The 25,045-nt window shown below is 45.8% G+C and overlaps 2 protein-coding genes across 2 annotated transcripts; both read right to left on the bottom strand.

Moving 5' to 3' along the window:
* Positions 1-530: 530 nt before the first annotated feature.
* Positions 531-1,594, bottom strand: LOC136473127 (germin-like protein 8-14). The gene has a single exon (XM_066470815.1). It carries the CDS (start codon positions 1,417-1,419, stop codon positions 763-765), a length of 657 nt encoding a protein of 218 aa, XP_066326912.1. The 5' UTR covers positions 1,420-1,594; the 3' UTR covers positions 531-762.
* Positions 1,595-9,800: 8,206 nt separating this feature from the next.
* LOC136469661 (uncharacterized mitochondrial protein AtMg00810-like) lies at positions 9,801-10,121 on the bottom strand. Its single transcript, XM_066467762.1, has one exon. It carries the CDS (start codon positions 10,119-10,121, stop codon positions 9,801-9,803), a length of 321 nt encoding a protein of 106 aa, XP_066323859.1.
* Between the last annotated feature and the right edge of the window lie 14,924 nt (positions 10,122-25,045).

Raw genomic sequence — 25,045 nt, 5'->3', positions numbered from 1 at the left:
GACTTCAGCCACGGGTCTTCGCCGGCCGGTCTCCGCGGTCGAAGGCTTCTGCAGAATCCCTGCCCAAAATGAGAACAATGGTAATAGTTTGCAGTTTCATCCGCACACACAACAACCGAACTATGAAAAGGGGAGCTTTTGTCTTCGCAACCAAGGTATCTGTGTCCCAACATTTAGATTCCTAAACATGTGTTTTGTTTTCTTAGATTTTGAAATTCAAAAATAAGAATTTTGAAATGACCTTGAATGTTCACGTGGTTAATACTAAAGTTGCAGTGTCTAACCTGGTCTACAAGTTTGTTGCTGATAAGTTTTCGATTTGATGTTACTTAGAGTCCGAAATAGTTGTTTTTAAATTCATATATTTTTGGATTCAGATTTTTTAATTTATTTTCAAACAATCTCGGACTGAGGATTTGACCTAGACACTCAATTCGAATCTAACGGATAAAAAAATCGTGTTGTGATGATAAGCCTCAAACACCCGATTGTCCACTAGCTAGACAACTTCAAATTAAATTCAAGGGCCGTTTATTACCGCGTTATCTTTATTCTCACACCACTTGACAATTGACTAGCACCAACCAGTGCACCACAACTTGGCGTTAAAATGACAGGTGCACCTGCCTTGCGCGCAAATTATTCTGACACCACAACCACGACCAATTCAACCTCATCTGACACGTCAAGTCCACAACCACAACCAATTCAAGCTTCATCTAACCCTGCAGCCCAAGAGTTGAAACGAATGGGCGGAATGGCTTAGCCGCTCCCGCCGAAGAGTGCCTTGAGCTTCCTGACCTCCAATTCGTCCAGGACGGTGACCTTGCTCACGACGTCCGATGGCAGGTTGTTGGCGAAGAGCGCGAAGTCCAGGATCATCAGCCCGGGGTTGGCGCTGCTGTAGGAAGAGAGAGCCACCGCCGTGTCGTCGCCCAGGTTGTACTGGAAGTGCAGCAGGCCCTGCGGGAACACCATGAGGTCGCCCTTGTACAGCGTCTTGACGTACACCTGGTTGGTCAGGGAGCTGATGAAGCCGGCGGAGATGGCGCCCTCGATGACGAAGAGGAGCTCGGTGCCGCCCGGGTGCGAGTGCAGAGGCACGATGCCGCCCGGGGCGAAGTCCACTCGCGCCGCGGAGATGCCCAGCCCGTTCACGCCGGGGAACCGGGTGACGAAGGCCGACGACAGGCCGATGTTGAAGGGGTTGATGGTCGGGCCGGTCGTGTTGAGGCCGCGGTAGTAGAAGTCGTCGGCTGTGACGCCGTTCTGGGGCTTGCACGGATACCCGGCCGGGGTATCGCCGCGGGCCAGGTCGGCGATGCAGAAGTCCTGGTTCAGGGCGAGGGAGGAGGACCGAAGCAGGGAAATCATCAAGGGCGTGACAAGGACTAGGAGCAGGAGCACGGCCTTGGCCATGGTTACCGGCTTACCCGGGCGAACTTGCTAAACGAGCCTACAGGTTGGAGCTAGGTCAAGACGTGAGTATTTGAATTCATGATTTTTAGCTTGTCTGCTATATAGGTATATATAGAGCAAAGCCTGGTCTGGCGTGTACAGATGTCCTATAATTGCTAAATATAATGTTGTATTTCAAGTCACAGTCAACGGACGCTCAAGCATACTCACCTCTACAAATGTGGTGATATACACACGTTCACATACATAGACACACTCACTTCTATAAACATAACTATATAAATATAAACCTTTATAAACGTATACACACCCTATTCTATCATGAAAAATTATAATACACCTTGTAAAAGAAAATGGCGACCGACGAGTGTACTAATAAAAAGACTTTAGTTTAATTAGATCTCTCGTAAACAATTTAATAAGGTTAGAGATCTGGGCTTATATATACTATAACTTAAATTTTGCTGGTGACATTCCTGCTTAGCAGCCATGTTTTCAAAGGGAACAGGAACATAGGGTATTATTTTATAATATGGGAACATAAATGTGTGTGAATCGGGAACGTGGTTACACGTTTCCGGCTGCATCGTGGAGAGGACTAGTCAGGTCAGTGTCTGCTTAGAATTTATTTTTAATTTTAACACCTTTTCGAAACTAATTTTAAATTTAACACTGTCGGTTTTTTTAAAAACTAACACTTTTGGCCGCGCCTATTGCCCTGGCACGGCCAAATGCATGTGCCGCGCCACGCATGGCGGCGCGGCAGAGGGCTAACGTGGCAGCGAGCAGAAGCGTTGACCGCTAACGAGGCAGGGCTCTACCGTGCCACCGATCTTGGCGCGGCAGTGCCGCGCCCTGATCCGTGGCGCGACAGAGCCGGGTATAACCCCGCGGCCAGTCTCGCTACCCGAGCAGCAAGGCTGCCTAGGCGTCGCTCCCGCACCCGCCCGTCGCCAAGCACGCCGGCCGCCGCGCCACGAACGGCGGTAGCCCGGCCCTCCATTGCCGCCTCCCTCCCTTCCCTTCCATTCCCCGGCCGCCTCCCTCCCCCCTCGTCCTAGTTCTAGGTAATGACGCACATTTTAATTTCGTTTGAATGGTGGATAGGATATTATGAATGGAAGTTAAGGTTAGTAGGAAAATTATGTTTGAGAACTATGGTGAAGATATTAGTTTGATTTAGTTAGAAGTATGTTTGCCATGTATATTTTTGTTGCTATAATTTTTGTTTATAAAATTTTAGTTGCATTGCAAATGATTACATTTTACATTAATTTGTCTTGTTTTGATTGATGTTTAATTTGAACTGTTTTATTAGATGGAAGACATGTTTCGGGAGCAGTTATGGTGAAAACGGGGTCGTCCTAGAGAAATGTACCCCGACGAGTCTAGCAAAGATGCCCCCATCCCTCCTGAACTCCCTATCCCTAATTGTGACTGTGGTCGTCTGGCCGACGTGTTTCAATCGAGACATCCGAACACAGCGGCTCGTTGCTTCTACACGTGCAGTCATTTTAATGTAAGTAATTGTTTCCACTATCTTTTTCTTCATTTGTATTACTAGATTACTAATATTTTGTTGAATTTTTGTTGTGTAGGACTATGAGAGGTGTTTTTCTTTCAGTGGATTGACGGTGTAGACAAGTTTGACCCTAGGTACCTCCTTTTCGACGATTGGTGGAGAGGGCGATATCCACGAGAGCACTTCGAGCGGTGAGTTCCACCACCCCCTAACCCCCCTCCAATGACGGCTAAGGAGAAGCACTTAGCCGCAGTTAGACGACTCGAGGAATCTCCTCTGTGCCATTGCGGAGACCGAGCCATGATAAACCCTGACAATACGTTGGAGTTTATGTGTCCAAACAAGCATGAAGTAAGTGCAAAGTGTATTTGTTGAAATGTTGAGCTATATGTGTCATGTACTAATGTCACGTTATTTAGGTGTATTCAATAGAGAAGTGTCGTTTCAAGGAGTGGTTGTATGGTCCTAAGAACAAATGGCCCGAAGAACCTCCAAAAGCAAAACAAAAGAAGAAAGAAAGGTTAATTTACAAAGCACCACCAGTCAAGTGCGAATGTGGTGTTAAATCCAACTACGGTCTAGTCCCTTCGGAGCTTGGAATAGGCCATTATTGCGGCCATATGATTGATTATGATGAGGTTGGTTATTTTTGTGGTAACTATGAAATCGTATTTTATTTATTTTGCTAAGGCATATATGATATAATATATCGTTTGAACAGAGCACAAGGAAATGCAGGTGGGAATGTTATGATGGTCAAGCTAAGTTCTTGGATGAACTGAAGGGGAGGTAAGTAATTGCACGGAAGAGGGGATATGGACCTGACTACGTCAACCTTTTTGTTAAACATCACAAAGACAAGATGCGTGAGTTTGCTAGACAGTGCGGTATTTGTAACCCGATCGACGTTGGGCTTGTCAAATGGGGATTGGAGAGACGGGTGGCATTAGAGGAGGAGAGGGCAAGGAAGGAGGCAAGGGAGGAGACAAGAGTACAGATGTAGGTCTTGAACGAGCATGTTATTTCATTATGTGCCAGTGAGTGCTTAAAAGCCTTTTTTCGTTGCCTGATTTTAAATGTAATATAATCGCGTTGCTAACTGATTGCATTTTATACATTGGATGCAGCGAGGACCATGCTGCAGAGGTGGCCCATGCAATGTATGAGGAAAAGAAGCTAGATCAGCATAGAAAGTGAGCTGGTCACACCGTTGAATCACCGATTGTGTTGTCTGATGAGGGGGACAAGGATGAGGACAACACTGCCAGACTCAGCGAGCTCATCGCTCTAGCAGAGGTAGGCTTGCAGGTGGATGAGGCTAAAGACGACACTGCTAGACTGAGCAAGCTCATCACTCTAGCAGAGGCGGGCTTACAGGCGGAGGAGGCTGAGGACGACACTGCCAGACTGAGCGAGCTCATTGCTCTAGCAGAGGCGGGCTTGTAGGCGGAGGAGGATGACGACGCGTTCTTCACTCAGGCCGCAGAGACCGCAGATGAAGTGGAGGCCGCTTACTAGAGGCGAAAGGCAGATCAGGGCAATGCAGGTGACCCTAGCCACAGCAACAGGGTTGTGGTTGAGGATTGGTACTCGGACGATGAGGGTTTTTGATTGCGTCGTCTGTTAGTTCCATGCTTTATTAATGGTCAATGTAGCTATGTAGTAGAAATTCAATTGTGTTGTCTTATATTCTATTTGAACTACTGATATATTGTACCCATGTATCATGTACTCGAATTACCCATGATCGATCTTAAGTGATCACATCTGTTTGTATCATGCGTTCAAAATTTCTAAAACGAACGTAATCATTTGTCGCGCCATAGCCCAGGTTCTGGTGCTCCATAGGCATGGTTGTGCCACGCTAGAGCCCACGATGTGTCTGTGCCGCGCCATAGTACATGGCGCATCAGTGACGCGCCATAGACCATGGCGTAGCAGTGACGCGGATAGACAATGGCCAACTACAATTGAGTTGTTGTCGGTGCTGTACAAAACTACAAGTGCTGTACAAACCGAACATGAAGCAAATAAATAGACAAAAATAAATGGACAAAACTATAAGTTGTCACACAACATTTTGATTGGTTTATGAGTCTACAAGTTTTCGATGACAATATTCGTTCGACATAATGAACTAAGTCCCACGAATGTAAGGATCCCTTGAACGCCTCTTGGAAACCTCGTCGTCCGGTAGAAGAAGGGGGTCGTCGTACTCCACATCAAGAAGGGGCACAGCTAGTGCGGCGTGGGAGGGGCTATCCTGTTACAAAATGATAAACAAAGGGTTAGAGTGTTCAAATTAACAAATTTTAGATTAACATTATGTAGCATTGCAAAATTTGAACTACTTGTTATGCAATACGGACACAATATGAAATCACATGTTGTCTTCTATGTCGGCTAGCCTTGTGGCTAGATTGTTTGCAAACGGAGAAAAGATTACTGCCACGGGTCTCGTTGAAGTCTCCCCCACCATATATGTCTTCGTCGTACCCTCTCATAGCGTCCATGTCCCCCTTTAGTCGCTTCTTCTTCCTCCTACCCTTCCCTACCTTCATTAGATCCAGATGCGGCACGTAGTCATAACCATTATAAGGTGGCCATTGCGTTGGGTCAAGGTATGGCTCGAAGCTCATCTCCCAAATACTAATGGTGTTCGAACGGAGATACAAGGGTGACATATATGGCAGATCCTCATAGTTGTAACCTCAAACGCTGCAGGCCGTGATCATAGAGAGCATGGGGCATGCATGATCTGAGGGACGTTGCAACTGCACTCTACCTTTTCAAGATCAACTCGATAGTTTCGTCCACCATAATGTTCACCGCCCAAGCTTGTGCCACCCTTGCCCCGTACACTAAAGATATGGCGGCGGAGTCCATACGGCTCGGCGGTGTGCTGCTTGGCCAATTCCTCGGCCTCCTTCAAATGTTTAGCTCTGGCCTTTCCAAAACACCCCTGCTCAGCTATATTTCTCTACGCAAGTTCCCACCTCTTCACAAAATATTCATTGCACTTATGAAAGGAGAACTCAACAATTCCAGACACAGGCAATGATCGAACTCCGGTGAATACACGGTTGAAGGACTCTGAGGAGTTAGTGGTCATGATGCCATACCTGAAACCCCCCTCATCATATGCTAACGCCCACTGAGCCTTCTATTCCATCTGGGCCTCTAACTAGGCCTTTCTCGCTGCATTTACCATATTGTCTAGTTCTCTCTTTGTCTCCTTGATCTGGTGCTCTGTACGTACACAACATAGAGCCTTTACCTTGTCACATACCTCCTGCTTCCGCTGATGCCGCCAGAAATTAGCGACAAAGTGTCTCATGCACCATCTATGTACTAGAGGCGGGAACCCATCTATATGCTCAGCTGTGGCATAAAGAATCCCTACGTGATGGTCGGAGATCAAACATATAGTACGAGTTGGACCAAGCACTTGCACACGTAGAAGCCGCATGAACCATGACCACGATTCATTATTCTCTCCCTCTGCTAAAGCAAAAGCCACGGGTACTATCTGGTCCTCAGGATCAACAGCAGCAGCCATCATCAAGGTGCCCCTGTACTTTCCTATTTGGAAAGTGCCATCAACAAGTACGATTGGCCGACGAAACTGGAATGCATGTTCCGTTTGCGCGAACGACCAGAACACACGATAGAGGACATGCCTCAATGGGTCTCAGAAAAACATCCCTCCGGTGTCCACAAACCATTTCAAGCCAGGGTTGTAATAATGCATTGCACATAAGATGCAGGGCACCCTGTTGTACGCTTCCTCCCAAGTACCCCATCGAATCGCCAAAGCAATTTGCTTAGCACGCCAAGACTTTCCGTATGTCACATCGTACCTAACGAATCCAGATATAGACTGTTGTAAAGAATACACCGAGATGTCATTATTGTCATCAACGAGCCCCAATATACGATGGGCAAGGTAACATGCAGTGAGTTGCTGATGATTTTCCTTCCCCCTATTGTCTAGGCAAGATTGGGGTTCAACAAGTTTAGTTATCCTCCACTTGCCATCACTCTGTCTCCTTCGTGCATTTAACCTCCACAGATAACCGTTTTTGCATATCAAGTGGTACCTCAACTCCTGGTCCAAATGAGTGACGGTGTACGGTCTATGGTGGTACACAGCATGGTCCTGAAGGAAGAGTTTCATCTCTGACATTATGTTGAATATCATCCCTTTCCTAAGGGTTTCTTTCTCATGGTTATATAATGAATTCCTACACAGCTGGAGACTGGTATCACAAACTACCATATCTGTCATGCTGACATCCCTATAGTTCAGAATGCCCCTGAAAGGTATGTTCTTGGACCTTAGTTGCTCAAGCTCAGTCGCTGTGTAAGGTGGTGGTGGAACATACTGCTGCGCTTCGCTAATTCTAGCCCATGAATCATAGGGGGTATCATCTACAGCCAAATCTGTGACTAGTCTACCCTGAGCATGGACACCTTGCAAAACCTTAGTTGGTACTAGTAATGGCATAGTATGAACTAGTACTGGCATAGCATCAGCCGGTGTTGCCATAGTATCTGTACCTCCTTGGTCATCATAAGAATCGTCTGAATCATTGCTAAGTACATCACCGATCCTGTCCTCCTCCTCCTGCTCCTCCTCTTCCCGTTCGAACTCATTCACATCGAAGTCATTGCTTATACAGCCTACTGCAGTTGAATGAAACTACTCCTATGTCAACTGACCATCCAAATCCATGTTATCCTGAGTTGCTTCCCCTTTGACCCCAAATTCTTGTTCATTGCCTCCAAAACCATCAATGGACGGGCCGTCCTGAACACCATGCATCCTGTACCCATTCTCCACCACCACCTCAGCCATGGGCACATTGGAACCTTGGAGAACCCTAGTGTAGCAGGACCAGTGAGCAGGGTCGCACAAGGGTATGAGGACATAGTGTGCCCTAGTCTTCCCAGTATCAAACCTCCCCTTCAGTGTGAAATCACTATCAAACTTTGTATTCAAACGGACACAAAGGTCGTTGAAGCTAGGAGGTTCATCAAACCATTTCAATTCTTCTTCCATATCCTCAAACATACCATCTTCTCTCCAACACTTCCTCCGTACAAAACTCTAACACAACAATCCATCTGCAAAAGCATTTCAAGAAACTTCATCAAGTCATCGAAAGCATTTCGTCCACTATAACTATACTAACTAATCAAATATTAACATCTATATAAGGCTAACTACAACAACTAATTAGACTAAATCCAATGTACAACTAGAGTCAATAACTGTACTAACTAAACTACCTAACTTTACTATATATACTAACTTATTATATTACGTATGCTAACTAAACTAACTAACTTTACTAACTATACTTTAATAATTTTACTAACTTTACTAACTGTGCTAACTATATTAGTGGAGTACCTCGCTGCAGCACGCAAGACCGGGCCGGGAGGCGCGGGCGTAGGCCTAGGCGGGCAGCCGCCGTGTGTGACCGGAGGTTCTGGCCGATGAGCGGGCGCGGCGGCCGGTGGCCTGGCCGCCTGGCTGGCGTGGGTGGGCGGATGCGGCTGGCTTGCTGGCACGGGCGGGCGGGCTGGCACGGGTGGGCGGACGGCGTGCTCGACGGCCAGGCTACCTTGCTGCGCTGCTCAGGAATGGTGACTGCTCGGGCATGCAGGCCGCGGCGGAGGTTATACCCGGCTTTACCATGCCACAGATCAGGGCGGCAGAGCCCTGCCACATCAGTGGTTAGCGCTTCTGGTCGCCGCCACATCAGCCCTCTGCCGCGCCACCATACATGGCGCAGCATAGGCATTTGGTCGTGCCAGGGCAATAGGCGCGGCCAAAGTGTTAGTTTTAAAAAAAACAACAGTGTTAGATTTAAAATTAGTTTTGAAAAAGTGTTAAAATTTTAAAAATTTCCTCACCGTCGTTACCGACCACACACTATGGCTAGAGGTAGAAGAAGGGAGGGAGAACAGAGCGCACACACAGCACAAGCACCAGCATTGGCCGGAGCTATGCAGAGCAGATGGCAAAACTGAACTCGCTCTATTTACTGAGTTGCAGTGGGAAGCTATATATATAACTCTACCCATCTAATCCTAATATACAGACACACCAGGCTGCCATGCTGCTATAGTGACTAGATGTGACGATGGGGCTGACTTTGGCGCCTGCCCCTGTTGTGGCTACAGTGCGGCAGGGAGCCCTTTTCGGCGCCTGCCCCTGCCGCGTGTAAGGAGTGGGAGAGCAACATATTACTTTACAATTCTTCCCTAATCCTACTGCTAACCCTAGAACCTCCACCATGCTGATCATCTTCTTTAGCTCCATGAACCGAAGATGGCTGAGCGGCTTGGTGAGGATGTCCGCGAGTTGCCGACCAATTTCGACAAACTCGATGACGATCTGCCCTCCATCGACATAGTTCCTGAGGAAGTGTAACTTGATATCAATGTCCTTGCTCTGGTCGTGGAGAATCGGATTCTTCACAAGGGCGATGGCGGACAAGTTATCCACCATCAGTGCTGGTGGGTGAGCTTCCACACCTGTCAGCTCACCTAGCAGCCGGTGCAACCACACAACTTGGCACGATGCTGTGGCCGCCGCCATGTACTCTGCCTCGCACATGGACAGCGCCACCACCTTCTATTTCAGCGACAGCCATGAGATTGGAGTCGACCCAAGGAAGACGAGCACGCTAGAGGTGCTTCGTCGTCCGTTGATGCCCCCCACCATGTCTGCATCACTAAACACAGTGAGCTGCAGCCCACTTCCACGGGTCTTGGGGAAGACAATCACCTGATCCATCGTCCCCTTGACGTAGCGCAGCAGCCGCTTCACCATGGCCCAGTGATCTTCTCAGGGATCCTCCATGAAGCGGGTGATGTAGCCCACAACGAACGCAATATCTAGCCTCATGTGGACTAGGTAGCACAGACTGTCGATGATATTCCGGTAGAGTGTTGCATCTACCTTCACCATAGTACTGGCCTTCATTAGCTTCAGCCGCTCCTCCATCGGAGTCACGCACGACTTGCACTCAGCCATGCCGCTCCGCTCTAACAGCTTTGAAGCATACGCACTCTGACCAAGCGTTAGCGCCTCCTTCCCCTGTCTCACCTCGATGCTGAGGTAGTAGGAGAGCGCACCGAGATTGTTCATTCGAAAATGAGCTGACATCTCATGCTTAAAACTATCGATGTCCTCCACATGTGCGCCGGTAACGATCAAGTCATCCACATATACACCAACGACGTGCTCCTCCTTCCCCCGTCACCACATGTAGAGCGTGTGATGGGTTGCGCACTGCATGAACCCAAGCTTGCCTAGCGTGGCATCAAGCTTGGTGTTCCATGCTCATGGGGCCTGCTGCAGCCCATAGAGTGCCTTGCACAGTTGGAGCACCCTGTGCTCCGCAACCTTGATGGCGAAACTCAGAGATTGCCTCACGAAGACCGTCTCTGCCAGCTCACCGTTGAAGAAGGTCAATTTTACATTTAGATGATGGACGCGCCAGTCCTTCGCTGCTGCCAAAACTAGCAGCAGTTGAATAGACTCCATGCATGCAACTGGCACAAGGACTTCCTCGAAGTCGATGCCCTCACACTGGACAAAGCCTCGGGTGATGAGGCGTGCCTTGTGCTTGACAATGGCGCTGCGCTCGTCCTGCTTGACCTTGTACACCCACTTCAGGCCGATCAAATGGCATTCTAGAGGTGGATGGACGAGCTCCAAAGTCTCATTTTCCTCGATCGCCTTCATCTCTTCTAGCATCACCCATCTCCAATTTGCATCGTGCTTGGCCAGCACGAACATATGTGGTTTCTCTACATTGATGAGAAGAAACTCTGGGTCATTGAGCAGTCGACCCACCAGGCCTGAGGGCTATGTGCCACCGATGATGTCGTCTAGCCTGTGGACCACACCTCCTCATCGTCGTGGAAAGCATCCACGAACTCTGTGATGTCGCTTGGAGGTGAGGCGAACTCGATCGGTGTCGATGGAGTCCCCTGTTCCGCTGGAGTGGTTGGCACAACACCTAGAGTGCTTGGCTCCCCGACTGCAGTGCTCGGCACTACTCTTGGACCACTTGTCACCACTCTTGGAGTGGTTGGCACCACTATAGGAGTGCTCAGCACCAATCTTGGAGTGGTCGACACCACTACAAGACCTCTCGGCTCTGCTATGGGAGCATTCGGCACCCGTCCTGGAGTGATCGGCACCATTGCAGGACCGCTCGGCACCACTCTCGGAGTACTCGACACCCCTCCCAGAGTGCTTGGCACTGCCCTAGGAGTGCTTGGCTTTGTTTGCTAGAGTTGTTGGCACCTCCTCTCCAGTGTCTCCACCACTATGGATGACCAAGTGCTCGATGACGAATGTGCTGGTGAAGCCGCCAACTTCCCTCATGCCTGAATTGTCCTAGTCCTAGGTCGCCTTCTCGTTGAACATGATGTTGCACGAGACAACCACCTTGCCTCCATGTAGGTCATAGAGCCGGTACACCTTGGTACCTTCCTCATAGCCCAGGAGCACCATCGGTGTGCTCTTGTCCTCCAGTTTGGTGATGACCGGCTTTGTCTTCCTGACGTGACCGATGCAGCCGAATGTTTGGAGGAAGGACACGCTCGGCTTGTGCCCATACCAAGCTTCAAACAGCGTCACACCCTTCAGGGCCTTTGTGGGCACGTGGTTGAGGATGAACACCCCTGTGGTCACCGCCTCACCCTAGAACCTTGCTGGCATGCTCTTGGCCTTCATCATGGATCGAGCCATGCCAACCACAATCTGGCTCTACCGCTCCACCATGCCATTCTGCTATGGCAAGTACGACGTGGTGTGGTGTCGCACCACACTCTGACCCACGCAGTATGCAGCGAACTCCACCGAAGTAAATTTGCCGCTGTGATCAGTCCATAGCATGCGTAGCTTCTTGCCGCCCTCCGCCTCCACGTGTGCCTTGAACTTCTTGATCACCTCCGCCACCTCGTCCTTGCTCATTAGGAATTGCAGCCACATATAGCGACTACAATCATCCATGAGCTGGAGGAAGTACCGCCGGCCATCGTTTGTGGTTGGCATGATTGGCCCACAGAGATCTTTGTGGACGAGCTCAAGAGCATCCATCGCGCGATACTTGACCGCCTTTAGGAACGACACCCTCCTCTACTTCCTGGCTAGGCAGCTATCACATAGCTCGCCTGCGTGCTTGATGTGGGGCAACCCTCAGACCATCTTCTCTAGCCGATCGAGCGTGTCGAGGCTGAGATGGTCGAACCGGTCATGCCATAGCCGCGACTCCTCAGTGTGCCATGCTGCTAGGCACATTGGCTGCTCCACCTTCAAGTCGAGCAGGTACAATCAATTACATGAGCATTTTACCTTTGTGAGAAGACGCCGCTCCCGATCCTGAATCTTTAGGATCCTGCTCTCAATCAGTACCTCTCATCTACGCTTGTCCAGCTGCCCGATGCTGATGATGCTTGAACGTAGCTACAGGATGTAGTACACATCCATCAGCACATGGTGCTCACCATTCTAGCACCTAAAGATGATGGTGTCGCACCCTCGGATCGCCACCCTTGAGCTATCACCGAACTTCACCGTGACGGTCATGTTGCCATCGAGCTCGGAGAAAGCTTCATTGGACCCTATCATGTGGTTGCTGGCATCATAGTCTAGGTACCACCGCTGCTCCTGCTCACCACCCACACATCCAAGGCTAACTTGGGCACGCGGTTCATCAAGGTTGACAGCCTTTAGAGCCTTGTTGTGCCCTTCCACCACCATCACCTCTCCCTTCTCCTTCGCCTCAATGTTGTGTAGTGCATAGAATGTTGCCATTAGGAGAGTGGCCTCATCAGCCTGCGCTAAATGAGCCTCAGCCTTCTTCTCCTGCTTACAATTTGGGCACTCCTTTGCCCAATGGCCCGTCTTCCCGCAGTGCCGACAGGCGTTGGGGTCAACCTTCTTCTTCTTCTCCGAAGAAGCCTTGCCGTGACACTTGCCATCACCACTGTGGCTAGAGGAGACTTCCTCGGACTTCTTCATCTGGGCAGCCCACACCTCCTCTATCAGCAGCAGCTTACCATTGTCCGTCATTGCTATGGCCTACTCTATGCGCTCATCCATCGCCTGTAGATGGCCTGTCATATCCTCAATTGTGAGGGTGGACAAGTCTAGCATCGTCTCTATGGAGAGAGCGATCTAGATGTACTTCACCGGCATGAAGTGGAGGTACTTGGAGACCACCTCTTCTTCATCGATGGTGACGTCGTGGCTGATGAGCGACTGTAGGCGGAGGGAGAAGTCCTCCACCGACTAACCATCTTTGAACTTGAGGTAGGCGTACTCTTGCTTCAGCAGTTGGATCATCACCTTCTTTGCGCGGTCAGAGCCAACGCGCATCACTGCAATGGTCTCCCATGCCTCCTTAGTAGAGTTCTTTGCCCCAACGGCTCCTTGTACTCCGCTGGCATAGCAGCAAGGATAGCCTCCAACATAGACATGTCATCTTCTTTGTTGTTGGTGCCCTTGTCAATGGCATTCTAGAGCCATTGGGCTCTGAGCTTGACCTTCATGGTCACCGCCCACTCGCCATAGTTGGTGCGATGTAACACCTCGGGTGTTTAAATATTAAAATCTGACATGTCATCATATGCATTGCAAAGCATTTGACATTTGGTGAAAACTTTGATGTGCATTTACTAAAACAAGTTTACAATTGTGTAATGAGTGTTGAATTGTATTGTTTGACTCAAGTTCAAAGTTTGTCTGGGTTTTGAATTTTTCGAGAAAACCCCGCTTTTCAACATGTAAACCCTACCCTGAAAATCCATTTCAAAATCTAAGCATATTTTGGGGTTGGGCCCAAAAGCAAAAGTGTAGAGCTTGGCAAGTTATACAAAGTTTGTTTTTGGATTTTTTGAAGTTGTTTAGAAAATTTTTGAGTAAATCAAAAAGGTGAAATTCGGTAAATTTCCCTATTCAAATTCAAAAGTTCATTTCAAAATCTAGACCGAATTAGGAGATGGTTATAAAAGCAAAGTTGTAGAACTTTTGATTTTGAACAACTTTTATTTTTGGAGATTTTTGAGTTGTTATGAAAATTTGAGAGTAATTTGTGAAATTTGGCGAATGGCAAACTTGTAATTACTGTGAACAGTGTTCACCGCTTGCGCTACACCGCCGGTGAGCTTCGGCTTGCTTCCAGTCGCGCGCGTGGCCATCTGGGCGTCGCGTTGGCACGCTGAAGGCTTCGTCGTGGCTTCCTTGCGCTTCTTTGGCTGCCCTATAAAGCTCTGGAGCCGCCACCGTTCTTCTTTCTTCGCTCTCTGTTTTTCCCGTCGCCGCTGCTCCACTCCGGCGAGCCCGTACCGTCTCCCTAGCGCCGTGGTCGTCTTGGTAAAGGCCGTTCCAGTTCTGTCTTTCTCTTGCGCATCCACCCAACCAACTGTGGTCGGCTGATTTCGCCGGGAACTCGCTGACCACACTCTTCTTCCTCGCGGCCGGCAGAGTCCCCGTCGAGCGAGCGCCGTCGTGGCCAGTACTCTACGGTGAGCTTCTGCTCTCGGGAAGCATTGTTTCAGCTTCTCCGCGATGCCGTGGTGCTTAATATCTTGTTGATTACTCGTTTTGTCCACCACAGTCACTAGAACACCGCCGTCGTCATTGCTCGCACCGCCGTGATCGCTGTGAACGCCGCCCCGCTTCACCGTTGCTTCTCCAGCCTTAATTCTTGCTTGAACGTGTTCGTGGTGAGCTACTGGACCTTCCCATGCCTTCTGTTTCCCCGTTTTTGGCTTTGTTTCGCCGGCGTAGCACTGCCGTGCCACCGCGTCCGCCATGGCCGACGCCAAGCTCGTAACTCGTAGTAATTCGCCTAGCTAGTGCCTTCAGTCGATGCGCCGTGATGATGTGGTCATTTTGGTACCTTGACCGTCGCCTTTGGACTCACCGTCGGTGAGTTTGCGCCGGTCAGCGCCGTCGTCATCGTAGTCAACACGCGGGAGGTAGAAGATGACAGGTGGGGTCCGATGTCAGTGACTCAGCGTTCAAATGGATTTTTCTATTTTCAGATTTGAATGAATAGTGTCTGTTTTTGTTATTTTTGTGTAGATTTATTTAGAGCTCCAAAAATTATGAAAATTTTTGTGTCACTTCTCTGAGATGTATAGTATTTAAGAAAAATATGAAACAGTGTTTTTCAGTAAGTTTTAAATGTGATAAAAATTGCTCAATTTATTCATAAATGGATTTCCAGGATTTTTCTAGGCTTATTTATTTATCCAAAAATTATGAAATTTGTTTTGCCACTTAGTTATCATGTAATGAACATGTACTAAAATTTTGGGCTCAATTAGAATAAGTTGATTTATTTCATAATTTTGAATTAAATAATTAATTCATAAAAGCAAATAGTAACCTTTAGTGATTTAGGTTTTGTTTGGAATTTTGGATTGAGTGATGACCTTGGGTCATTTGTTGATAATGATCCTTGGCAGTGGATGTATGTGTTACGAAAAAGATTTAGTTTGTTTGACTTGTAACTGTACCGCGAAGGAAAGTTGTATTCAAATTGTTAATTTTTGTATCCATCATCGAGCATCATATTTAGTATTCCGCATCATGTTGAACATGGCATTGTTATTACGTGTAGTGAACGAAGATGAAAACGTGGTAGTTAATCAAGCTGTTGAAGAGGTTAATCAGTCTGTTGAGGTCGGATCGAATCCTTGTGTATCGTCGCAGGAACCGGACTTTTCCGTCAACGAAGGCAAGCCCCGGATGCATACAACCCTACCTTGTGTTTTATAAATTAATTTCGCTTTTGCTTTCCGTTACTGCATTAAGTGATTAGGAGTTAAGTAAAAGCCTAATTGGTGCATTACCACCCTTGTTATTCCATATTTACCATATTACCAGTTTTAAACTCGTATATGCCTAGTCTTGCTTAGCTATGCGTAGAACGATGAAAGTCGGGTGACTACCTGCCACCCGCAAGTAACAAATAGAACATTGGTTAACTATGTTAACATGTGATATGGGAATGTGGAGTAATAAATCTAGACCGGGCGGACTCGGTGAGTGTGAGCCACAAGACATGGAGGTCTTGTGAGCGGGTTCTTTCCGCCTGTGTCGATTAAGGCACGTCCGTTGTTGAATTGTATGAGGTGAGAATTTGTAGTACTAACCACATACTCCGGTAAGCCTGAGCTTGGCAATTCTATTACGAGAATGGCTACTCGCGCACTGGGAGTGGAGAGATGGCGGGAATAGCGTGTACCCACGTGGCCATGGGCTGGAATGGTGGAGTAATGTGTTCTCGGGTGGCGCGGACCCGTTCTTGTTTTAGAGGATCCGAGGGTAGGTTGGTATATGTAGGTCAGGGACCTGCATATGTCGTGTGGTCTGGAATCCCCAGCTGGGTTTTAATCGGTTCGAATCGTCGTTGCTCCTCGGTTATGGAGACTCAACTCACTGTTCATCATCGTAGAATTAATAACCAGAACTTGAATAAGGCTTGTGAAGGTGTTGGATATGAAGTTTCATGATCTCAGTGCGGATCGTGTCAGCTTTGTATATAATTCTCGAGAAGTTTTCTATATAAAGAATGTTGTTAAAAGAGCTTTTACGCAAAAGAACTTTGATCATTGTTAAAGCTATACCTTGAATCCCTAAGTCTGCATTACTGAGTTTATCAGTTAATATTTTGGATAAGCCTTGTTGAGTACCTTTGTACTCAGGGTTCGTTGACCCCTTGTTGCAGGTGAGTCTCATGAGCAGATCTATTTTGGATCGTGCTGCATGACTATCGTTCATTCTGACGACGAGAAGTAAATGTGTGATCCTTGGGCAGGATGTTTATCTTGTGTGTTAAGTATATGATAATTATAATACTCCACTACTACTATGGTTTGTAATATTTATCAAACTTAGTTTGTAAGGTTTGAAACAACTGGTTTGTAAACTATGTTATCGCAAGACTTCCGCTGTTTTTACTCTGGTTTTGATATTTGAATAAATGTTGTAATACTGCAATGACTCTGTAACATGATCCTGCTCAGAAATCGTGGATGATTCAGGGTTCCCCGAGGACACCCGACAGTCTTTTTAAGTTCATGGAAACATATGCATAAATGTCAAAGGTCGTCGGACAGTGACAGGTGCATGTGGGCCCTATAACTTAGGAGGTTCTACCACAGAATGGTATCAGAGCGATCATTACAAGGTTTTTGTTGTATTGTTTTACGAAATGATTTGGGATGACTAAATTTAACTTGATAATTTGGTCCAAATTGCTTCTGACTTATCTTATTTCTTTCTCACCATTCCCTATTTGATTAAAATGTTTTGTGTGGTGGAGTAGTAATATTACTATGCCCTATATACAAAATAAATGTTGTTTATATGCATTATAAACTTTGATGTTTTTGTTCGTAAGAACGATTCATGCATCATGAATAATTCACTTGTTACTTCCTTCACCTCTTAGTCTGGAGTTAAGTAGTGAGTCTGGTTTGAGGAATGTAATCCATCTTAGCTACTCTTTGGATTTTGATCAAATGGTCTTACTTGGATTAAATTGGTTTCCTACAGTATGGCTCATGCCAAGATGACGCCCCATAAGTCCACCGGACCCAAAGGAGTTCCTCGTCACCAACTTGCCCCTAGAAATGATGGTGCTAGCAGTAGCAGTACTAGGCCTGATCCCCAGGCAGAGGTACTGAGGGTTTCTATGGAGTTAGCACAATCTACTAGAGAAAGGGCTTTGGATGTTATACAAATAGGAGAATTACAGGGTCAATTGAGGCAGCTCACCACCGCGCATAGGAACTGCGAAAGTATGTTAGTTCGTATGGTGGAAGGAAGAAATGAAGCTTGGCACAGGGAAGATGTAGCTAGAGCTAGAACTCATGAGCTAGAATTCTATGTAGAAGATTTAGAAGAACATAATACATATCTACATGAGGAAGTTCATAGGCTTAGCAATCTACTGAATCCGAATCATGAGCCTCAAGCTGATGCCATGGACCCCGGTGTCATCCTTGCCGATGATGATGAATCGGGAGAGGAAGAAGAAGAAGATCCTGAAGAATTAGTAATGATCGATGAAAGTGATGATGAAGGCGGTAATAATTCCGGAATGGATACCGAGCCTGAAGTTTGAAGAAATTGAGGAAAGGAGGAGAGTTGTATAATAGTAGCTCTAGTTAAGTTATGTAGTTCTGTTTTCGTACTCGTAGGTTTGTTTGTACATTAGTAAGCTCCATATAATGTGTCTAGAGTAAGCTTTGGTACAATTCAATAAAGACATGTGAATAAAGTTTGGTTTGTTATGAGCAGATGCATCATACACGGGGTTCGTTTATTCCAGGAACTTCACAAGATGAGGACGGTATTCTAGATCCGCCACCAATTCCAACCAATTTAGCTGATGCTATAACTGCACTTGTCAATGTGACGGCTGAAAATTCTCGTTTGCTTCATGAGATGGCTCAGAGTAATCAGAATCAGATGTACGGAAACCGTGGGCGCCACCATAACCGACAGGAGGCTACATATGTTGATTTCACAGACACAAGACCCTCGGTGTTTACCAAGGCAGATGAACCATTGGAGGCTGATGACTGGCTTCGAACCATGGAGCAGAAATTTGACCTTATCCCATGCACAGAGTATCAGAAACCTATGTTTGCCGCCCAACAACTTAGAGGAGCAGCAAGTGCTTGGTGGGCAAACTTAGTGGCTATGCAACCAGCTGGCATTCCAATAACTTGGGCTGAGTTCCGTACGGCCTTCAGAGCCCATTATATCCCTGAAGGAGTAATGGCTATGAAGCTAGATGAATTCCTTGCTTTGAAACAAGGAGATCAAAGCGTGATGCAGTATGTGGGAAGATTTAATCATCTGTCCCAATATGCATCCAAACATGTCAATACTGATGCCAAGAAGAAGAGGTGGTTTATGAGAGGCCTGAATACCAAGTTGCAGACTATGATGACCACTTGCACCAATGTCACTTACCATGAGGCAGTAAATATTGCAATTGCTTCAGAATCAAAGTATCGGCAGCATAAGGAGCTCAAAAAGAAAAAGAGTGTGCCGTCTGGATCTTTTGGGGGAAATCAAAAGAGGCAGAGGGTGATTTATCATCCAGTACAGCATAATCGTCCTCCTTATCGTCCGCCGTAGTTCCAAGCCGGGCAACAGTCAAATGTTCGTCCTGCTATAACCTATCCGAGTTCACAGTCGACCAATGCTTCTGGTGGCAATGCTCCAACATCCCAGGGTCACAACTATCCGTGTTACAATTGTGGTAGAATTGGTCATTTCTCCAGGGAATGTCCATATCCTAGGCAGGCTAATCAAAATTATCAGAAGGCTCCTACCAATCAACAACAGGGTCAGGCACCAAATAAGAACCCCAATCAGAATGCTCAGAAGGGCAAAGATGAGAGGAAGACAGGACGGGTGTTCTATATTCAAGCTGGAGAAATTCCGGAAGGGGAGCCAGTGATGATGGGTATGTTTCCTGTTGCCAATCACCCTGCAGTTATACTTTTTGATTCTGGCGCATCGCATTCATTCATCAATAGAACATTTGTCGTGAAGCATGAAATTTCGATTGGGGCAACAAAGGAAAGTTTCTTTATACAGTCGCCCGGGGGATGTCTGTGTACTAAGGAGATGGTATACCAGGTACCCGTAAACCTGGGTGGGCATATTTTTCCCACTACCATGATTATCCTTAAGGATCAGGATATAGATGTAATTTTGGGAATGAATTGGATGTATCAGCATAAGGCTGTTATAGATGCTTTGAATAGGACCTTAAGAGTGAGTTTGCCTGATAGTAATTCTCAACTTCTTATCCAACTTCCAACCCTAAGAAGATCAGTGAGCAAGATTTGTGCAACTGCTGTCAAAGAGATTAGATATATTCCGGTAGTGTGTGAATTTCCGGATGTGTTTCCTGAAGATTTACTCGGTCTACCACCTGATAGGGATGTACAGTTCAATATAGAGTTACAACCTGGAACAGCTCCGATTTCTCGGAGAGCTTATAGGATGCCACCTAAGGAATTGGCCGAGTTGAAAACTCAGTTACAAGAATTGATTGAGAAAGGGTTTATCCAACCTAGTTCTTCACCTTGGGGATGTCCGGCAATTTTTGTGAAAAAGAAAGATGAGACCCTGAGGTTATGTGTTGACTATCGTCCATTGAATGAAGTGACCATCAAGAATAAGTATCCATTACCTCGGATAGATCTGCTTTTTGATCAACTGGCCGGAGCCAAAGTTTTCTCCAAGATAGATTTGAGATCAGGATATCACCAAATCAAGATAAAGCCTGAGGGTATTCCCAAAACGGCATTTACCACAAGATATGGGTTATATGAATACTTGGTAATGTCTTTTGGTTTGACAAATGCTCCAGCTCATTTCATGTATCTAATGAACTCAGTATTCATGCCGGAGCTAGACAAGTTTGTAGTGGTGTTTATTGATGACATTTTAGTATATTCCAAGAATAAGAAAGAACATGCAGAACATCTCAGAATAGTTCTGACCCGTTTGAGAGAACATCAACTATATGCCAAGTTTAGCAAGTGTGATTTTTGGCTTAAGGAAGTGCAATTTCTTGGACATGTCTTGTCAGCCGAAGGAGTTGCAGTTGATCCAAGCAAAGTGAAGGATGTGTTTGATTGAAAACCGCCAACCACAGTTCATCAAGTTCGGAGTTTTCTGGGTTTGGCGGGATATTACCGTCGGTTTATTCCAGATTTCTCAAAGATATCAAAATCCATAACTGAATTGTTGAAGAACCAAGTAAAGTTTGTCTGGTCATCAGATTGTGAAGAGGCTTTCCAGACTTTGAAGATACTGTTGACTACTGCACCAGTATTAGCCCAACCTGACATTGAGAAGCCGTTTGATGTTTATTGTGATGCTTCAGGTATTGGTATTGGATGTGTGTTGATGCAAGAAGGTCGAGTCATTGCCTATGCATCCAGGCAACTTAAGCAACATGAAGAACACTATCCAACTCATGACTTGGAGTTAGCGGCTGTGGTTCATGCTCTAAAGGTTTGGTGGCATTACCTGCTTGGTAATACGTGTCATATGTATACAGACCATAAAAGCTTAAAGTATATCTTTACTCAGTCAGAATTGAACATGCGACAAAGAAGATGGTTAGAACTGATTAAGGATTATGATTTGGAAGTACATTATCACCCTGGTAAAGCAAATGTGGTTGCAGATGCTCTCAGTCGCAAAGGTTATTGCAATTGTCTGACAGTGAGAACAATGGGTTTGAATTTATGTCAAGAAATGGAAAAGTTGAATGTAGAAGTAATTCAACAAGGAAGTTTGACCAACATAATTGTTGAAGCCACTATTCGAGATCAAGTTATTGCTGCTCAGAAGGAAAACAAAGGTATAGCCCATATCAAGGAAAGAGTCAAGAAGAGAAAAGCGGAATGCTTTAGTATTGACAATGAAGATGTGTTGTGGTTCAAGGATCGCCTGGTGGTACCAAAAGTTCCTGAGTTGCGGCAGTCAATTCTAGATGAGGCACATGCTACTAGGTTATCCATTCATCCGGGAAGTAACAAGATGTACCATGACTTGAAGCAAAGATTCTGGTGGACTAAAATGAAAATAGAGATTGCTAGATACATAGCAAAGTGTGATACTTGTCAAAAGGTGAAAGCTATACATTTGAGGTCTGCTGGTGAATTACAACCATTACCTATTCCATCTTGGAAGTGGGAGGACATAAGCATGGACTTTATTGTTGGTCTACCCAAGACATCAAAGGGATTTGACTCAGTATGGGTTATTGTAGATCGACTCACTAAGTCAGCGCATTTTCTTCCAGTCAAGACAATATATCCTACGATCCAATATGCCAAAATGTACTTAGCAAGAATCATGAGTCTCCATGGAATACCCAAGACTATTGTGTCAGATAGGGGTACACAGTTTGTCTCCAACTTTTGGAAACAATTGCATTCTTCGTTGGGTACTAAACTTCTGTACAGTACAGCTTATCATCCGCAGACTGATGGACAGACTGAAAGAGTCAATCAAGTACTTGAAGATATGTTAAGGTGTTGTGTCCTTAACTATTCCAAAAAAAATGGGATGAATGCTTACCTTTAGCCGAGTTCTCATACAACAATAGTTATCAGGAAAGCATTAGAATGGCTCCATTTGAAGCACTCTATGGTCGTAGATGCAGGACATCATTGAGTTGGTCTGAGCCTGGGGAAAGAAGATTCTTTGGAGTTGACCTTGTGAAAGAAACAGAAGACAAGGTTAGGCAAATACAGAATAATTTGAAGATAGCTCAATCCCGACAGAAGAGTTATGCGGATAGAAGACGGAGACCATTGGTATTTACCAAAGGAGATTTTGTGTATCTGAAAGTGTCACCAATGAAGGGAGTTACCCGTTTTGGTGTTAAAGGAAAGTTGGCGCCTCGATATATTGGACCATATCAAATTCTGGAGAGGTATGGAAAAGTGGCATATCGGTTGAAATTACCTGAACATCTTGCAGCCGTGCATGATGTGTTCCATGTTTCTCAATTGAAGAAGTGTCTCCGAGTGCCTGAACAGAATGTTGAAGTTGAAGGAGTGGAACTAGAACCGGATTTAACTTATTCCGAATATCCTATCCGAGTGTTAGATCAGAGAGATCGTGTTACTCGAAGACGGACAATCAAGTTCTATAAAATACAATGGAATCAACATTCAGAAGAGGAAGCTACTTGGGAATTAGAAGATTACTTGTTAGAAAAGTTTCCCGAAATTTTAGCGTCAATATAGAATCGAGTAATGTTAGTTGAGCTCGGTAGTACAAGTTGTGTTTTGTAAAAGGGACCTCAGCTGTTTTATGGACAGAGTTTGTATGTGTTCTTACGACACATTTCCTTTTCCATTACTTACCCTATGGCTTTGAATCTCGGGGCGAGATTTTTTTAGGGGGAAGGATTGTAACACCTCGGGTGTTTAAATATTAAAATCTGACATGTCATCATATGCATTGCAAAGCATTTGACATTTGGCAAAAACTTTGATGTGCATTTACTAAAACAAGTTTACAATTGTGTAATGAGTGTTGAATTGTATTGTTTGACTCAAGTTCAAAGTTTGTCTGGGTTTTGAATTTTTCGAGAAAACCCCGCTTTTCAACATGTAAACCCTACCCTGAAAATCTATTTCAAAATCTAAGCATATTTTGGGGTTGGGCCCAAAAGCAAAAGTGTAGAGCTTGGCAAGTTATACAAAGTTTGTTTTTGGAGTTTTTGAAGTTGTTTAGAAAATTTTTGAGTAAATCAAAAAGGCGAAATTCGGTAAATTTCCCTATTCAAATTCAAAAGTTCATTTCAAAATCTAGACCGAATTAGGAGATGATTATAAAAGCAAAGTTGTAGAACTTTTGATTTTGAACAACTTTTATTTTTGGAGATTTTTGAGTTGTTATGAAAATTTGAGAGTAATTTGTGAAATTTGGTGAATGGCAAACTTGTAATTACTGTGAACAGTGTTCACCGCTTGCGCTACACCACCGGCGAGCTTCGGCTTGCTTCCAGTCGCGCGCGTGGCCGTCTGGGCGTCGCGTTGGTGCGCTGAAGGCTTCGTCGTGGCTTCCTTGCGCTTCTTTGGCTGCCCTATAAAGCTCTGGAGCCGCCGCCGTTCTTCTTTCTTCGCTCTCTGTTTTTCCCGTCGCCGCTGCTCCACTCCGGCGAGCCCGCACCGTCTCCCTAGCGCCGTGGTCGTCTTGGTAAAGGCCGTTCCAGTTCCGTCTTTCTCTTGCGCATCCACCCAGCCAACTGTGGTCGGCTGATTTCGCCGGGAACTCGCTGACCACACTCTTCTTCCTCGCGGCCGGCAGAGTCCCCGTCGAGCGAGCGCCGTCGTGGCCAGTACTCTACGGTGAGCTTCTGCTCTCGGGAAGCATTGTTTCAGCTTCTCCGCGATGCCGTGGTGCTTAATATCTTGTTGATTACTTGTTTTGTCCACCACAGTCACTGGAACACCGCCGTCGTCATTGCTCGCACCGCCGTGATCGCTGTGAACGCCGCCCCGCTTCACCATTGCTTCTCCAGCCTTAATTCTTGCTTGAACGTGTTCGTGGTGAGCTACTGGACCTTCCCATGCCTTCTGTTTCCCCGTTTTTGGCTTCGTTTCGCCGGCGTAGCACTGCCGTGCCACCGCGTCCGCCATGGCCGACGCCAAGCTCGTAACTTGTAGTAATTCGTCTAGCTAGTGCCTTCAGTCGATGCGCCGTGATGATATGGTCATTTTGGTACCTTGATCGTCGCCTTTGGACTCATCGTCGGTGAGTTTGCGCCGGTCAGCGCCGTCGTCGTCGTAGTCAACACGCGGGAGGTAGAAGATGACAGGTGGGGTCCGATGTCAGTGACTCAGCGTTCAAATGGATTTTTCTATTTTCAGATTTGAATGAATAGTGTCTGTTTTTGTTATTTTTGTGTAGATTTATTTAGAGCTCCAAAAATTATGAAAATTTTTGTGTGACTTCTCTGAGATGTATAGTATTTAAGAAAAATATGAAATAGTGTTTTTCAGTAAGTTTTAAATGAGATAAAAATTGCTCAATTTATTCATAAATGGATTTCCAGGATTTTTCTAGGCTTATTTATTTATCCAAAAATTATGAAATTTGTTTTGCAACTTAGTTATCATGTAATGAACATGTACTAAAATTTTGGGCTCAATTAGAATAAGTTGATTTATTTCATAATTTTGAATTAAATAATTAATTCATAAAAGCAAATAGTAACCTTTAGTGATTTAGGTTTTGTTTGGAATTTTGGATTGAGTGATGACCTTGGGTCATTTGTTGATAATGATCCTTGGTAGTGGATGTATGTGTTACGAAAAAGATTTAGTTTGTTTGACTTGTAACTGTACCGTGAAGGAAAGTTGTATTCAAATTGTTAATTTTTGTATCCATCATCGAGCATCATATTTAGTATTCCGCATCATGTTGAACATGGCATTGTTATTACGTGTAGTGAACAAAGATGAAAACGTGGTAGTTAATCAAGCTGTTGAAGAGGTTAATCC

Source organism: Miscanthus floridulus, chromosome 8, assembly GCF_019320115.1.
Source record: "Miscanthus floridulus cultivar M001 chromosome 8, ASM1932011v1, whole genome shotgun sequence".
Taxonomy (NCBI): Eukaryota; Viridiplantae; Streptophyta; class Magnoliopsida; order Poales; family Poaceae; genus Miscanthus; species Miscanthus floridulus.
The sequence above is the reverse complement of the archived record's forward strand: the minus strand, read 5'-3'. Positions and strand labels throughout refer to the sequence as shown.

Bases quoted from the DNA above. Each gene is read 5' to 3' on its own strand.
- LOC136469661 (XM_066467762.1), bottom strand. From the start codon at position 10,121: ATGTCAGCTCATTTTCGAATGAACAATCTCGGTGCGCTCTCCTACTAC.
- LOC136473127 (XM_066470815.1), bottom strand. From the start codon at position 1,419: ATGGCCAAGGCCGTGCTCCTGCTCCTAGTCCTTGTCACGCCCTTGATG.